The 18391-nt window shown below is 42.5% G+C and overlaps 1 protein-coding gene across 4 annotated transcripts in view; it reads left to right on the top strand.

Moving 5' to 3' along the window:
• PGLS (6-phosphogluconolactonase) overlaps window positions 1–18391 on the top strand; it is a 43864-nt gene that overhangs the window by 10177 nt on the left and 15296 nt on the right. For all 4 annotated transcript variants that reach the window (XM_077470111.1, XM_077470113.1, XM_077470112.1 and 1 more), the window contains exons 2-3: window positions 4953–5214; window positions 17177–17284. In XM_077470111.1, coding sequence (XP_077326237.1) covers window positions 4957–5214; window positions 17177–17284 — 366 coding nt within the window. In that variant the 5' untranslated portion in view covers window positions 4953–4956. The remainder of the gene's footprint in view (window positions 1–4952; window positions 5215–17176; window positions 17285–18391) is intronic.

Raw genomic sequence — 18391 nt, 5'->3', positions numbered from 1 at the left:
CTTCTCATCATTCGTCTCCGTACCAAGCCAGGGAGCAGACCTGATCGCCTCCACTGCTACCGACGGCTCCGGTAAGCGGCGGCAGGAGACCGCTTTCATCTCTAACCAGACCGCTCACTGGAAAAAAAAAAGGATACCAAGGTTATGGTAGCTAGCTACTGCCATAACAACTATATCCCTCTTCACAGTGCCGACGTATATCGGTGTGAGCCAGTCCGGAAGTGGTTAGTAAGCAGGCACAGCCTTTGTAGAAATGTCTGTCCTCTGCCAGCATGCTGTACAAGGGAACCTCTGCACTCTGTGGGGGGGCAGTGGTCTCTCTGCAGAGGTCCAGCATGCCCCATACTGAGTCAGACCTTTAGCTCTGCATTTTGCAAAGCTCGTGCTCCCCACTGATTTGACAATTGTAGCTATGACTCGGCAGGGAGTATTTTAGGTTGTTCTCTGCAAAATGCTGGCAGGAGATGGGATTTTCTATGCAGGCTGCTTTTTAAAGTAAACAAACTGTAAGATATTAATGCCTTTTTGTTTATATGCATCTGGAATTATTTAGTTGATTTAGGGATGGTTCACACCATATGCAGTCCAGTGTGTTGTTTTTTTTTTTTCTGCATCAAAAAAGCATAAAAAGTAGGTCAGCGCGGTCAGTTCCAGGGTGTTAAAAACATGCATGCAGAAACTCATCCCTAACGGATCTAGAGTGTGCTTTTGTGGTGTGATACAGCCATTAAAGTAAACTCATCAATTTAACAGTTTTAAAGTTACATTCCTGGCACATGCCGAAAATGTAACTGTCACATTGGTTGTCCTCGCAACCAAACTGTCAAACCACCCAATGGCTGGTGTCAAAACGTATTAAATCATGCCAGTTGAAGATTAAACACAGGCCAAGATGGCAGCTTCCTTGGCTGAAAATGATAGGAGGCTTTACTTCCACTTTAAACTGAAAGTTCAGTTGTACTAAAGCTGAATCAAACCCATTAGACCCCTTTCACTCTGAGGCAGTTTTGGTGCTAGAAATAGCGCCTGAAAACTGGGGCAGTGCGCTTGCGGGACGTTAGGAAAAGTCCTGCAAGCAGCATTTGTGTGGCGGTTTGGGGGCACTGCACACAACGCTCCCAAAACGCCCTGCCCAATCATCAATGAATGGGCAGCAATTCGGAAGCACCGTAACACAGACGCTTTTAACCCCTTTTTCAAGTGCTAGCGGGCGTAAAGCGCCGCTTAAACGCCTCTAAAACAAGTGACGCTTTAGCGCTGTTACGGCTCAGTGTGAAAGGGGTCTTAATTTAACGGTTTAAAAAAAACAGTTATGATTCCTGGCATGCCAGGAAGGTAACTGTCACATTTGTTTGTGCTCTCAACCAAGCTGTCAAGTTATCAAATGGCTGGTGTCATAACCGATCGCATGTGCAACACCATGGCAGTCGCACATGAAACAGAGGCTGAAATGGCTGAAAGTGATAGGAGGGTTTTGTGTCACTTTAATAATGAGCAGGGCATGACTTATTTGTTGGTACAGAATGTTGCTTTAGCTTTCAGGTCCTATCAGAACCAGTTTCTGCTTTATGTGGAACACCCTGCATATAATTCACCAACAAACATACAGTAAATTGTCAAAAGTTTTGGGGTGCCTGCCTTTACATGAACTTTACGTTTTTAGTCCGTAGGGTTCAATATTGAGTTGGCCCACCCTTTGCAGCTATAACAGCTTCAACTCTTCTGGGAAGACTGTCCACAAGGTTTAGGAGTGTGTCTATGGGAATGTTTGACCATTCTTCCAGAAGCGCATTTGTGAGGTCAGGCACTGATGTTGGAAAATAAGGCCTGGCTCGCAGTCTCCGTTCTAATTCATCCCACAGGTGTTGAGGTGCAGGCCAGTCAAGTTCCTCCACCCCAAACTCATTCATCCATGTCTTTAGGGACCTTTCTTTGTGCACTGGTCCAAATCATTTGGTGGAGGGGGGATTATGGTGTAGGGTTAGTTTTTCAGGGGTTTGGCTTGGCTCCTTAGTTCCAGTGAAGGGAACTCTTAAGGTGTCGGCATACCAATAAATTTTGGACAATTTCATGCTCTCAACTTTGTGGGAACAGTTTTAGGATGGCCCCTTCCTGTTCCAACATGTCTGGGCACCAGAGCACAAAGCAAGGTGCAATTTGTACCACACCTTGTCAAACATTTTAAGGCAACCTCTATTGCTATAGGTGTCTTTATATAATGAGACGGTAAAGAATTTTGCCCAGCTAAACCTAGATAATGAATAAACAAGTGTCCATAAAGTGTAATCGACTAGTGTTGTTTTAAATAGTGTAGCCGAATCCTCTCGAGGAACATTCTGTTACAGTAAGTATAATTGATGTGTGTTTTGATCACCCAAGTTCACCTTCACCAATATAAAATGCCTCCTTAGCAGAGGTCTAGACTCCAAATTATAAGAGTCTAGACGGGCGTGATATGCAAGTATAGAAGAGCTAATGGGCTTCCTCTATTATATTGCAGGTGGTGGTACTGTCATGGCTGATGGTAAAGTTTACTCCATAGTAGGGCCCATGCAGGAAAGCTAAGACAGCCACATAGTGTAAAACTGCTTGACAGTTTATTAAAAGAGATAAGTGCTAAACAATTACAGAAATCTGGTATAAAATGAGCATTAATAGATCCAAAACACCCTTGAATTTGATCGAACAGTATACAGGATTGGTGTGCGTGGTACCTCACGGACATGGACTCTAACCAACGCGTTTTGTAAGAATTAACGTTCTCTGGGGAATGGGGGTCTTTATATAATGGTAATGTTGCGTTGACCATTGGAGGGTTAGACTTTTTCCAGGAAAGGGTAATGGACTTCCTGGTGTAAAATAATAGCAGCCCCAAGAGTGTTCGGCCACTGTGGGGGCCAACTCTTTCACTAAACCTAGTAGGCAGACACTTAGGGAGGAGTGGGAATGTGATTCCTGAGACCAGATGAATAACGCAGACAACCACCTCCCAATATTGAGTGATAGCAGGACAAGTCCAAAATATGTGGGTAAAGTCCCCCAACTGGTGAGAGCCAACTATCTTAAATATACCTTTTCACAATCTGATAAAGAGCATATTTAGCAGAATGAAATTACAATTTGTTAGATACCAAATATGATACAGATCTTCTGTATCGTTTTTTCTTAGGAAGTCTAGTGTGTCTCATTGGCCATCTGAATTTTGGAATATAGGCAAGTTCAGCGTCCTACCTGATTGATATTGTGTAACCATTTTCTTTCTTTATTTTTGAATAACAACATAGTGTCATTGACATTTTATAGACAAAGTATTATAACATTCATAGAATATAACTTTGGTATAAGCCGAATGTCAACAAATATTCATGTGTAGTAGTACATTATTTCAACAAGACCAGAGTAATGCTTCTATAAAATGTATTAGCAAAATTTTAAATATTTTATGTACAGCTATACTTGGTCTGGTAGAAGGAGGGCCACTGTATAAATTGGTTTAATTCTAAAAGAGTGAGGGGGAGTGGGAGCCAGCATGCCTACGGTAGAGTCATCCTGTAACAATGCTTTGTATTTGGAAGTGAATGTAAAGTAGTACCAGGTTTTTCTAAACTTGTTATGTATACCTTTTCAGAGGCTATTAGGTTTTTCATTTGTTAAAAAGAAAAAAATCTATGAAATTTATCACCCACATGGCTACGGAAGGTGCACGAGATTGTTTCTAAGACCCAGGGATGCTACTTTTGGCCACATTAAACAAATGAAGATGAATTGATCTCCTGTGTATTAATTTAGGAATATTGTTATGACGCAATAAGAAAAAGACTGGGTCATTTAGGAGAGGGTCATATAGATTGCGAACAGCAATCCGGAAGGGCTGCATAATGGGGCAAGACCAGAAGATATTTAAGATGTTATCTGAGTCTGAACTGCACCTCCAGCACATGTTTGGGATGGATGGGAACATAGTATATGACACCCCGTACATTTCGCGCTATCGGGTCAAAATTTTAAAACTTGTTCCTTGGTACTTTGTGAAAATTTATGTTAGTGACCCCATCCACCCAAAAAGCAGCAGCACATCCAACACTTCAGCCTTCCCAATGTTGACTCTACCCAGGGTTGACTCTTGAAGTGGGGAGGCAGTAAAGGAATGTGGATGGATAAATATACCCTGCTGACGAGGACTGGGCAATTTGGAGGTACTGTCACTTTGCTTGCAATTGGCAGGTGACCGTGTCTTTTTAAACTTACCATGCGCACCTTGCAATATAGTTGTACAATTTCCTTAAGATCTACCAAAAAACGATGTAGTGTGAGGGCCTTACTGATTAGATTTAATTAGAAACTATAGACCAGCCTTTCCCAACTTTATCAACACGGCAACCCTTAAAATAAAGTTTCGGTCTCAGCGAACACTTCCTAAAATTGACTATTTCTACAACTCCTGATACATTCGTTTGATGGTCAGTGGGAAGAATGCACCCTACACTTGTGGTCATTTGGAAGAATTACCACCTTACAGATGGCTAAAAGGGTCAATGGGCACTTATCTGGGAGGCAAAATTGCTCATTGATCAAGGAACCCCTAGCAACCTCTGGAGGAACCCTGGTTGAGAAACCCTGATATAGACCCTCACGTTATGTAGTTGTGATAGATCTGAAGAGATTGTACAAATAGATGATAACATACTTGGCAGCTTTAGATTTACCAAAACTATGTAATTTAAACAATCCATTCAATTTGCATCCAATAAAACAGACCTTATGTAATTGTTGGTAGATCTAAAGGAGATTATTATTATTATTATTATTATACAGGATTTATATAGCGCTGACAGTTTACGCGGCACTTTACAACATTAGGGCATGTACAATTCCATTATATAGCGTGTTATCAGATTTAGGCTTTTAGTATTTGAATATCTCTGTGTAATGCATTGCTTTCCTTTCTCCAGATCCATGATGTCTTCCAGTCGTCAGATCCGCGAGTTCCCCTCTCCGGCAGAGCTTGCGCTCTCTTTGTCACAGCTCCTGGTCCATGAATCCCGGGGTAAGAGTAACTTCATCCTGGGACTGTCTGGAGGGAGTCTGGTACAGCTGCTCAGCCGGGAATTGCCCAAAACAGCCGGGCTCAGTACAGAGGGCTGGAAGGTGGCCATGTGCGACGAGAGGCTCGTTCCCTTCACGGATCCTGAGAGCACATATGGAGAGTATCTGGTATGTAGCTGGCTGGGGGGAGACTTCGGTATTGTGTTCACTATAGCAAGTAGTCCGGTTACAGCTGCCATTATGTAATTTGACACAACTTCAACGCTTCTGGGAAGGCTGTCCACAAGGTTTAGGAGTGTTTCTATGGGAATGTTTGACCATTCTTCCGGAAGCCCATTTGTGAGGTCAGGCACTTATGTGGATGAGACGGCTTGACTCGCAGTCTCTGCTCTAATTCATCCCACAGGTGTTCTATCGGGTTTAGGTCAGGACTCTGTGCAGGCCAGTCAAGTTCCTCCAAACCAAACTCGCTCATCCATGTCTTTATAGACCTTGCTTTGTGCACTGGTGCACAGTCATGTTGGAACAGGAAGGGGCCATCTTCAAACTGTTCCCACAAAGTTGACTATTGTAGTCGGGCAGTCACAACACCCATGGCTTCCTGAGTACAATGGCGCAGGATGCAGTCACACTGGAATCTGAGATCTGATAGGGTGCAGTCACTCTTCGTCCAATAATATTCTACCTGGCTTATGCCGGCCATACATGGATCGAAATTTGGCCGGTTCAACAGGGACCCAACAAATTTTGTTCCGCGTGTGGGCAGGTTCATTCTACCCAAGTCAATTCATCTATCGACTTGCATAAACCAGCCTGTCTGATTTCTGGCATGCAATTACAGCCAACGGCTAGAGCCACTATCAGTTATCAGTGTCTTCTGCCAGCCACGAGAGCACAATAGCGCTGCGAAAGGGATTCTCCAATCAACAGTGACTGTGTTCATGGGGAAATCGAGCAATTTTTTCTTTTATTCCACCCTTGATGGAAGAAAAGAAAATGGAATCATCTATGGCCTGCTTAAAGCAAAGTTCCACCCCCCCACTAAAAATTTTAATTCAGCAGCTACATATACTGCAGCTGCTGACTTTTAATATATGGACACTTACCTGCGATGTCAGCACCCCAGCCAATCTTCAGACATTTTTGACACATTTTTGGGACCATTGGCATTTATACAGCAATCGGTGCTATACAAATGCACAGATTGCTGTGTACATGACACTGGCAGTGAAGGAGTTAACCACTAGGTGGCAGTGTAGGGGTTAAGTGAGCCCTGGGGAGTGATTCTAACTGTGGGAGGGGGGGCGTGGCTGTGTGTGACATGTCACTGATCTCTGCTCCAATCACAGGGAGCAGAGATCAGTGACACTGTCGCTAGGCAGAACAGGGAGATGCTTGTTTACATTAGCATCTCCCCATTCTTCCTCCCCATGAGGCAATCACGGGTATCCCCACGGCGATCGAATCTGCGGGGCCCACGATCGGAACCACGGAGGTCCCGACCGGCGTGCACGCGATGGCATGGCGGAAAATTTAAAGGGACCTACCTGTAGGCCCATTTGCCTGTCCGTGCCATTCTGCTGGCGTACACCGGCGTGCGCAGGTCGGCAAGTGGTTAATGTGAAAGATGATGTTACACCGTGAGAATAGTGATCCATCTTCTAAGCAAAAAAATTGTGATTCTTATTTTAGCCAGAATCGTGCAGCTCTGGTGCTGTCTGGTCCCTGTGATTTGCCGGCCCTGATTTATCATTCATTAGGCTCAGATGTCTGTTTGCAGTGTGATGCTGAATTGGCCTTTCTGTGGCTCCGTACGGTAATCTGCTTGTTCACCGCGGGTCACGATAAGGCCACAGAATTACAGATGGCATAATAGTGTTTTGATAGGGAGTGCCTTTCTGTTTGCATTTAGCTTGTGTGCTACCGTGAGTGTCAGTTTTCTGTAAATTCCCGATGCTGGAAATGACTTCTCAGCATGACTTAACATAATTCATTCAATAACTGCAACCAAAATGTGATTTATTTATTTATTTATTTATTTTTTCCTTTTATTTATTTGCAACAAAACTGTAGCACTTCCGACACCCAAGGTGAGGAAGTTTGTTTAAAGGAGAGACCTAGCATGTCTATCCAATCAGATCTTGCCATTCGTTAGCGATCACATGACCGAGTGTCTAGGCTTTACAGCTGTGGCTGGCACAAATGGAGCTCAGCGTCTCGAAGATTAGGAAGTCACGCAGCCCATCCCCCATTCTTTATTTATCAATCTCTGCAAATCCATTTTTATGGCTTTACATTAACGTTGGATTAGAGGTCCATTTAACATACCGGTCGGCGGGCTGATGGGCTCACTAAGGTGACCTCACTCTGCAGCATGAACAGTTTTTTGTTGAGTTATGATATTTCATAATTAGAACCTTACAGAAGCAAAACAGACTTTGCAATACAGGAACTTGCATAAAGCTTGTACAGAATGTGAATTGTGTTCTTCTTTTGAATTTTAACCCTTTTGCTGTCGGAGTCTTTTTTTGCTTAACCACTTACGGACCGCCCGACGCAGTTTTACGGCGGCTGTTTGAAGGAGGATATAGTTGTTATGGTAGCAGCTAGCTGCCATAACCCCCGGTATCCCCTTCTTCAGCGGACGGTCCGCTACAAGATAAAAATGGTCCCTGCGGCAGATTCGCAGCAAGATCACTTTTATCGGTGGCGGGAGAGGACCCCACCCTCTCGCCGCAATACGGTGCCTTCCACCGTTAACCGGAGCTGTCGGCAGCGGCGGAGGCGATCGCGTCCTCTTGATGGCTCAGTATGGAGACGAGTGAGGGGAAGATGGCCCCCACCTGTCTCCATACAATTGCTGGGCGAAAGCGACTTCTAAACATCACTAATGCATAAATATTATATTATAAAATAATAATACATTAAAAAAAAAAAAAATTTAAATGCGCCCCATCCCGCTGAGCTCGCGCTCAGAAGCGAACGCATACTTGAGTAGCACCCACATATGAAAACGGTGTTCAAACCACACATGTGAGGTATCGCCGCGATTGGTAGAGCAAGATCAATAATTCTAGCCCTAGAACTCCTCTATAACGCAAAACATGCAACCTTTAGAATTTTTTTAAACGTTGCCTATGGAGATTTTTAAGGGTAAACATTTGTCACCATTCCATAAGCGGGCGCAATTTTGAAGCATGACATGTTTGGTATCAGTTGGGCAAATTTTACTGCTCTCTTATTTTTTTTATTAAAAAAAGTGATTTTTTTTTCCAAAAAAAGTGCGCTTGTAAGACTGCTGCGCAAATACGGTGTGAAAAAAAAGCATTGCAACAACCGGCATTTTATTCTCTAGGGTGTTAGAAAAAAAAAAAACAATATATAATGTTTGGGGGTTCTAAGTAATTTTCTAGCAAAAAAACTTTTTAAACATGTAAACACCAATATCTCAAAATGAGGCTGGTCCTTAAAGGGGTTGTAAAGGTTCGTTTTTTTCTTTTCTAAATAGGTTCCTTTAACCACTTTCAGACCGGACCATTTTGCTGGTCAATGACCAGAGGTCTTTTTACAATTTGGCACTGCGCTGCTTTAACTGGTAATTGCGCGGTCATGCAATGTTGTACCCAAACAAAATTTGCGTCCTTTTTTTCCCACAAATAGAGCTTTCTTTTAAAGGTATTTGACTGACTCTGCGATTTTTATTTTTTGCGATATAAACGTAAAAAGACTGCAAATTTGGAAAAAAAAAATGATATTTTCTACTTTTTGTTATTAGAAAAATCCAATAAACTCAATTTTAGTCATACATTTAGGCCAAAATGTATTCAGCCACATGTCTTTGGTAAAAAAAAGTCAATAACTGTATATTTATTGGTTTGCGCAAAAGTTGTCACATCTACAAACTAAGGTACGTTTTCTGGAATTTACGCAGCTTTTAGTTTGACTGCATATCTCATTTCTTGAGGTGCTTAAATGGCAGGGCAGTACAAAACCCCCCCAAATGACCCCATTTTGGAAATTAGACACCCTAAGGAAATTGATAAGTGGCATGTTGAGCCCATTGAATATTTTTTTTTTTTGCCTCAAGCGATTGAATAATGACAAAAAAAAAATTTTTTTTTTTTTACACAAAGTTGTCACTAAATGATATATTGCTCACACATGCCATGGTTATATGTGGAATTGTACCCCAAAATACATTCTGCTGCTTCTCCTGAGTACGGGGATACCACATGTGGTCGACTTTTTGGAAGCCTAGCCGCGTACGGGGCCCCGAAAACCAAGCACCGCCTTCAGGATTTCTAAGGGCATACATTTGTAATTTCACTCCTCACTACCTATCACAGTTTTGAAGGCCATAAAATGCCAAGATGGCACAAAACACCCACAAATGACCCCATTTTAGAAAGTAGACACCCCAAACTTTTATTTATTTTTTTTCACAAAGTTGTCACTAAATGATATATTGCTCACACATGCCATGGGCATATGTGAAATGACACCCCAAAATAAATTCTGCTGCTTCTCCTGAGTACGGGGATACCACATGTGTGGGATTTTTTGGGAGCCTAGCCGCGTACGGGGCCCCAAAAACCAAGCACTGCCTTCAGGATTTCTAAGGGTGTAAATTTTTGACTTCACTCCTCACTACCTATTACAGTTTTGAAGGCCATAAAATGCCAAGATGGCACAAACCCCCCCCCCCCAAATGACCCCATTTTGGAAAGTAGACACCCCTAAATTTAGGGGTACACTAGTGAGACTCACAGGTAAAAAAAGCACCTAGGCTGTCAGCGACTGTATCAAAACGCTACAAAAAAACTGTTAGCGATCGCAGGGATCAGGCCTGACTCTGCGAACGCTGCAGTTATGTGTGTTGTGTTTTGTAAGTGACAGTGATCGATCGATACTGCACTTGGGTGGGCTGGGCTTGGCGGAGGGGCTAAACGCAGGTGCGAGCAGGTATCTGGGCTGATCCCGCTAACAATGCGTTTTGGGAAACCTAAACTGCTGGCGACGCTAATATAGATCTGATCAGATACTATATTACTAAGGGAGGTGTATGCTTTGTGCGTGGGTGTTAGCGGTACTGGCACTAACCTGACGCTGCCTGGGGCGACGCAGACCTTATCTGACCCTCAAACTTATATCACCCGCCGGGTGATCAGGGGGTTAAACCTTTATTGGGTAATAAATGGCGGGTGCCCTGAAACTATAAAAAAATAACTAACCAACCAGCGTCACCTGTAACAGTTATTTGGTGATCACTGGTGAAAGGGTTAACTAGGGGGCAATCAGGGGGCTTTATGCGGTAGTATATGGGGGTCCCTGGCGCTATAAAAAGCTGCGGCGAACCTAAATACCTACCTGCCTAACTAGCGTCACCTGTGACACTAATACAGCAATCAGAAAAACGATCGCTTATTAGGCTGGGTTCACACTGGAGCGATGCGGGAACACCACGAATCTGCGGCGGGTTCCCGCATCACACTGCCCTATGCGAACAGCTGGGAGTGTCAGTGAAATGTTAATGACACCCCCAGATCAGTTCGCATATCGCAGTGCGATCTGCAAACTCGGACAGGAATCGGATCGCATGGTGTGAACACCCATGCGATCCGATTCTGCTGCGGACCAAAAAAAGGGTCCCGTGCGAGTTTGCGGCGGGTGCGACGCGAATTCAGCCATACTATCTGTATGGCTGAACTCGAATCGCACAGAGATCGGATGTGATTTGCACTGCAGTGCGAATCACATCCGTTCTCATAAACCGCTGCAATGCGAACCATGCCTTAGTGACACTGGCGACGGGGGGTGATCACGGGGTTAAACCTTTATTGGGGGGTTAGGGGGGTTCCCCTAACTGCCCTAACAGTTATTACAGTCACAAATGACACCAATGCAAAAAAATAAAAAAAATGCAATTGGTGTCACTGTGACTGGGGGGGGGGGGGGGGTGAGAGTGTGCCTGGCATGTTCTACTGTGTAGTGTAGTGTTGGTGCAACTCACCGATCCTCTCTCCTTGGTGCCGGAACGAAAAATACCGACACGGAGGAGAGATTACATCACTTCCTCTGCCTGTGTTTACATTACAGGAGAGGAAGTGATGTCATGCTGCACTTCAATTCGTCAGGAGCGATCGTGAGGGGGTGGCCATGAATGAATGGCCGCCCCCTCATCCCGGATCGCTCCTGAACGGATTCCGACCGCCGCTGGCACCGGGGGGGGGCCCGATCGGGCCCCCCACCCGCGGGACGGCAGGGACGTACAGGTACGCCCATATGCCTGCCCGTGCCATTCTGTCGACGTACATCGTCGTGCGGCGGTCGGCAACTGTGGTTAAGCTAGTGCATTGTTGGTTCACTTACCTTTCCTTCGATTTCCCTTCTAAATGTTTTTTTTTCTTTGTCTGAATTTCTCACTTCCTGTTCCTCCTCAGTAAGCTGTTCTGGCTGACTAAACACTGCTCAGATAATGGTGTGAAGTTTACTGAGGAGAAACAAGAAGTGAGAAATTCAGAAAAAGAAAAATATACATTTAGAAGGGAAATCGAAGGAAAAGGTAAGTGAAACAACAATGCACTAGCTTAAAGGAACCTATTTATAAAATAAAAAATGAAGCTTTACAACCCTTTAAGTGGTTAATTAAAAAAAAAATTTAGGCCCAAAGATTCATCAAAACCCCCAAAACATATTTTCTAAAGGCCATAAAGAATACATTAGTGGTAATTCCAGATCTTTATGTCACATATTAGCCCAGCAAATTATAGATCCCAATATTTCAGTAAGAGATACAGAGGCTTGGTTCACACTGCTGCGACTTGGGAGACCCCAAGTCATGTGACATCCCATGTTAGTCAATGATGGCTGTCTTAGCACTACTAAAGGACTCATTCTTGCCGGTAGTTGGAATCTTTAATATTTGCAAAAAAATGAAGGTTTCCTATTTAGAATAATAAGCTCTCAGGTTTAGAAAAACTACAATATCAAAACAGAGTCAATCATACAGTTTGTAGTGTACATAGATTTTCAAAACAATGGGATAAAGCAATATTCCTGAACTTTGGTTGATCTCATGGTTACTGTGAAATTGTGTGAATGCATCAATGTAGTGCATGTTATCTCCGCTTGCGCACTTACATAACACCAATAGATAAGTAGCATTGGTGTTATGTAAGTGCGCAATTTGTTTGTTTTTATTTGTTATATTAAAGCATCTGGTTTTACACTATTGCGAGCTTTATTCTTTGTATGTTCGCTGACGTGTGGGACTGCTGCTGAGCTTGAGCTGCGAGAGGTTGTTTCTACCACCCTATCTGTAAAAGGATCCCTGGCTGGGGAGAATTAGCCATCCTCGCTCTGTGGTTCTCTATAATAAAGAACCATTTGTCTCTGGTAAGCGGCAGTGTTAACTGTGGTGGAGGTGTTCACAGTTTACACGAATTTGGATTTCCTTTCACTGTTCCTTCACTGTGGGAGTTACTACTATTATTCCTCAACTTGGGACTTTCTTTATGGATTCATTAATGGGATGATGGACTATTTAGATCATCAAAGTGATCGTTTTTTATTATATATCATTTATCAGTTGTGGTGTTTTCACTGACATTTGATTTTACTAGATTTGTCATTGGATAGGATTTCTTCTATTAGATGTCCAATCTCTTTTCTTTAAGTAACCTCTTATCATATAGGAGAGATTATTTTGCATATACACTTTTTGTAATTTTTTCTGCACTTATTTTTGCATAGGATTGATGGTAATATCCATTATTCTCACAGATTGATTATTTACACATTGTTTAGCGCAACCCACTCTTTTTTTGTCTTTGTTAATGTAGTATAACATTTGGGTTTTGCAGCTTGCCGTTGTTGTTTTTTTTTTTTTTTTTTTGATCAGGCAAGCGCGTTTTTTTTTTTTTTTTGTTTTTTGTTTTTGCATCTTAAGTGCAGAGGATTTTACTTCCTTGAATCTGGAATCCATCTGCCCTTAACACAGGCATGCAGGCAGAAGGGTGTGCTTAGCTCAGAAACTTCCTCCTCCCCTACTGAACATTCCTGGGATGTATGACATCATTTGGCTGGGTATGGAAACCAAAAAGTAACAAAAGAAATGGTAAAAAAAAAAAAAAAAGGTTAAAACAAGTAAATATAATATAATTTCCTATCTATTTACTGGCAGCATAAGGATTAAAAATTAGGGATGTACCGAATTTTCGGCCGCCGAAACATATCGGCCGAAAATGGTGTTTTCGGCAAATTGCCGAAAGGAAAATCTTGCCGATAATGGGGCCGAAAATGGGGGCGGGGCCTGTGCGGGGCTCCGCCCCTGGTGCCGCCCATTGCACGGGTGTTTTCCTGGCATGTCCCAGTCCTCTGTCCTCCCTCCTCCGTCCTCCCTCCTCCTTTCCTCCCGCTCGACAGTGCGGTGATCTCCGTGTGTCATGGAGCTGTGCATTGAATTGCCTGGGCGGCTGCAGTAACAATGTACCGCCTCCTGTGACAGGCGGTACACTGATCCAATTGCGGGACATTGAATCAGCGTGACGTGATTACAGGAGGCAGGACATTGTTACTGCAGCTGCCCAGGCAATTCAATGCACAGCTCCGTGATACACGGAGATCACCGCACAGATCCGGGCATGGGTGAGGCTGCATTTAGACACTGGCAAGCTGCATGAGGGGGAAAGAGTGTGCACAGGGCAAGAGTGTGCCCAGGGCAAGCATTGCAGAGTTCTGTCTGCAGCTAAATCAAGTTTTTTGTGCCCACAGTGCTGCTGCATCCAAAAGTCATTTGTTTGCCTCTGAGACTATCTACCTCTGGCCACTTGTGTGAATGGAGCCATGCTATATAAACCAGGTTACAGGACAAATCTTGATTTTGACCCAGCTAGGTTTTTATCGCCATGTGGTAGAATGGGGAAGGGTTAAGTTATTGCTAGTAGAGGTAACGATATGAGCATTCCCAATAGAAGTCTGTTGGAACGGAACCAGGTAGCTTGCTTGGGGCCAGTTCACACCAGATGCAGTTCCGTGTGCTTTTTTTTTTTTTTTTGCACAAAATGCATGCACAGTGTTTTCCATGTATTCCAATGATTCTAGTTCACACCATGCAGTCAGTTTCTGCACCAGAAACTGACTGCATGGTGTGAACTAAAGCCATTGGAATACATGGAAAACACTGTGCATGTATTTTTATCAGGCAGGCTGCATCTGAGGGGAACTGGTGAGGCTGCTTTGATCTCCTGTACCATGCCTGCAGTCTCTGACCAGCTCCTGTACCATGTCCCCAGTCTCTGACCATCTCCTGTACCATGTCCCCAGTCTCTGACCATCTCCTGTACCATGTCCCCAGTCTCTGACCATCTCCTGTACCATGCCCGCAGTCTCTGACCATCTCCTGTACCATGCCTGCAGTCTCTGACCATCTCCTGTAATATGTCCCCAGTCTCTGACCATCTGCTGTATGAAAATATTTTTTAAAAACAGTCATTTTCGGTATCGGTGCTGTTTCGGTATCGGTTTCGGTTTTCGGGCTAGTGTATTTTTCATTTTCGGTATCGGTTTCGGCACCAAAAAGCCCATTCGGTGCACCCCTATTTAAAATAGTGTTGATTGTGAGAGTGAAGTTTCGATTTTTTTTTATTTCTTTTTTTTAACTTTTTTCATCCTTTTAAAAGAGATGTATGTTTGTTTTTGTTTGTTTTTATTTTTTATTTTTTCATACTTGCCTAGGTGCCTCGGTACCTCGGCCCGATAACTGCATCTGTCCTCCATCGCCACTAACACTGAGAACTGAGTGGTCAAACACTGCTGATTGCTCAATTCTCAGCTCCTTGAGCAGAGAGCTGCTAACCGTCAGTCATCGCTGTCTGCTGTGCCCCTCCCCTCGCTCACTGGAGTGCTGGGCTGTGGACGGGGCGGGAGGCTCAGGCTCTCGGTGACTCGCTGAGAGGCTGAGCCAGGTTCCGGTCCAGGCTTGTGGGCAGATCCCGACTTCATTGTCGCAATCTTGCTCGAACCAGCTTCATGACTTCACCCGAACTTGGCTGCACTCCTTTAACCACTTCACGCAAAACGACATACGTGTACATCGTTACTTTGATGCTAAATACCAGGGCTATGGCAGCAGCTAGCTGCCATAACCTCCTGTATTTTTAGAAATGCTGTATGTTTCTCATTAGATAAAATCACTTTTATCAGTGGCGGGAGAGGTGCCCACCCCCCTCCCACCTCGCTCCAGTCGCCTCTGCTACTTACCTGACCCGCTGGTAGCGGCGGAGACTATTGCGTACTCTCCCATGGATGCCTGGCTGCCAACTGAGGGGAAGATGGCCCCCACTTGGATCCATGGCATGGAAAGGGCGGAAGCGATGTCAAATGTCACCCCATAGCTCTTAAAGGATATATTTTTTTTTTTTTTTTTTTTTTTTAGTTTTATTATTTTCAATTTGTTATTATTTTTTTTTTTTTTGGACCCCAGATCTTATATTTAAGAGGTCCTGTTGTGCTTTTTTTTTCTATTACAAGGGATGTTGCATATAGAAATAAAAGTGACCCAAAATTTTTATTTTTTTAAAACTGTCAAAATAAAAAAATGAAAAGTAAAATAACTAAGAAAAAAAAATGTTTTTTTAAAACGCCCCGTCCCGGCGAGCTTGCGTGCATACACACACACATACATACACATACGTGAGTAAAGCCTGCATATGAAAACTGTGTTCAAATCACACATGTGCGGTATCGGGTATCGCCTCAATTGTTAGATCAAGAGCAATAATTCTAGCCCTAGACCTCCTCTGTAACTCAGAACTGGTAACCTGAAGAATTTTTTAAACATCGCCTATGGATATTTTTAAGGGTAAAAGTTTGTCGCCATTCCACAAGCGGTCGCAATTCGGAAGCATGTTGGGTATCAATTTACTCAGCGTAACATTATCTTTCACAATATAAAAAATAATTGGGCTAACTTTACTGTTGTGTTACTTTTTATTTTTTTTATTTAATAAAAGTGGATTTTTTTTTTCCAAAAAAGTGCGCTTGTAAGACTGCTGCGCAAATACGGTGTGTTGCAACAACCGCTATTTTATTCTCTAGGGTGTTAGAAAAAAAAATATATAATGTTTGGGGGTTCTAAGTAATTTTCTAGCAAAAAAAAAGTATTTTAACTTGTAAACAACAAGTGCAAAAAAGAGGCTCGGTCCCTATTGGAAGATTGAAAATTTGGCATGTTGGGTATCTTATCTACTCGGCCCAACGTTATATTTAATAAATCACATGTCCAGCCAGAATGGTTTTGTTACGTGGTAAAAAAAAAAGTTTCCATAAGGGGTATTTTAAATGTTTTTATGATTTGCATACTCAAGAAGTACTACATTAATATGTTGAATATGAATGTAATGTTATGTATTTTCTAAGAAAAAAAAAAAATATATATATATATATATATATATATATATATATATATATATATATATATATATATATATATATATATATATATTGTTTTTTTTGTTTTTTTTTATTCCTAAATGATTTAAATCCCATGTTTGGGATTGCAAATCTCAGGTATAATAAAGTATATAAAACTCTTTAGCAAGCAAAACTGTATTTGTTGTACATTAGTTGTGTACTTGGAGTTCCTCCTTGGGTAACAAATCATATACTGTAGTTTTGTGTATATGTAATTTTGGTTTCCTTTGGTGTACGCCGTGTTTATTAAAGGGTTGATATAACAAAGCACAGAGCAAGGCCCGCTCCATAAGGAAGCATGCAGGGTAATAAGCAGATTGATGCGTGTATCCTCACATTCCGGGTTTGTAGCCACATGTTTAATTGTCATCTGTGCCTGAAGCAGATGAAAGGTTGCCAATGTCAGGCAGGGGATAGAACAAGCCATTTCCTAGAGCACAGCCACAGCCAACCACAATCATAGAGGCTCCTGGCCATCATCTTCCTCCTCCTCGTGGTTTAGTTATTACCAGCTTGTGTTGTTGGCTTAGACCACAACAAGAAGAACATTGGCCATCAGGTACCAGAATATGGAGCAATTAGTGGTTCTCTAGTATCATTTCTTTAGGAACAACATAACCATATTCAGTTTCCTTTCTTTTTTTTTTTTTTGTCCCAGCGTCAGCTTGTTCCTCATGGAGTACTTTCAGAGTCTCAGTTCATCACCATTGACCCGTCTCTGTCTGTGGATGATGCAGCATCCGACTATACCAAGAAACTACGAGAGGTGAGAATCCAGCTGTGCAATATGGCTTTGTGTCTCTGTATTCCATATGTAGGGATTATATTGCTGGCTATATGTGAGGGCGCTGTGTAGTGACAGTCCTGCGTATGATGTGAACGTTAAAGTGCTCTAAAGGCACAAGGCATTTTAATTTCATGCATTCTTTGCATGAAGGTAGAAAAAACCTTTTGTGTGCATAAGCCCCCCCCCCCCCCCCCCCCAGTACTTTCCTGAGCCCCTAGCGATGTGCACGAGAACCTCGGGTCTCTAAAGGTCTCTCCTCACTCACTGAGACAGCAGCGGGAGTCATTGGCTCCCGCTGCTGTCAATCGCAACCAGTGAGCCAATGAGGAGAGAGAGGGGGTGGGACCGAGCCCATGGCTCTGTGTGTGAATGGACACGCAGAGCAGCGGCTCAGGAGCGGGGCTGCTCGGGTGCCCCCATGGCAAGCTGTTTGCTCTGGGGGGCACTTGGCAGGAGAACGGGCCAGGAACACTAGCAGAGGACCCGAGAAGAGGACAATCCGGACTGCTCTGTGCAAAACCACTGTACAGAACAGGCAAGGATAACATGTTTGTTATAAAGAAAACAAAAAAACTTTTAATACCACTTTAAGATTTTATATACTTTATATAGGGTATTATGTGGAGTATAGGGGACTCTGAGTTAGAGGTATATTTATTCCATATATGTGGTATCTAATGCCTTATATGATGTATGCAGTCATGTATTATAGGTCTCTATAGTCCAGTATGCATATGGAGCCTTCCTTACAATTTTTTTGTACATATGCATCAGGTATAACCTACAATAGTCACCATACAGTTTATAATTATTATACAGGCTTTAAAAAAAAAAATATATATATATATATATATATATATATATATATATATATATATATATATATATATATATATATATATATATATATATATATATATATATATATATATATATATATATATATATATATATTAATCTCGCTTTTAAACCCTGTATTATATATATATATATATATATATATATATATATTCCCTTTATTCTTTCTGTATTTCTGTCTACACTAAATCAAACATATGGATATATATATAATTATGATAGATTCAG

The sequence above is a fragment of the Lithobates pipiens genome, unplaced genomic scaffold (genome assembly GCF_037356315.1).
Source record: "Lithobates pipiens isolate NorthernLeopardFrog02 unplaced genomic scaffold, aLitPip1_a1.2 Scaffold_8, whole genome shotgun sequence".
NCBI lineage: Eukaryota > Metazoa > Chordata > Amphibia > Anura > Ranidae > Lithobates > Lithobates pipiens.
The sequence above is the reverse complement of the archived record's forward strand: the minus strand, read 5'-3'. Positions and strand labels throughout refer to the sequence as shown.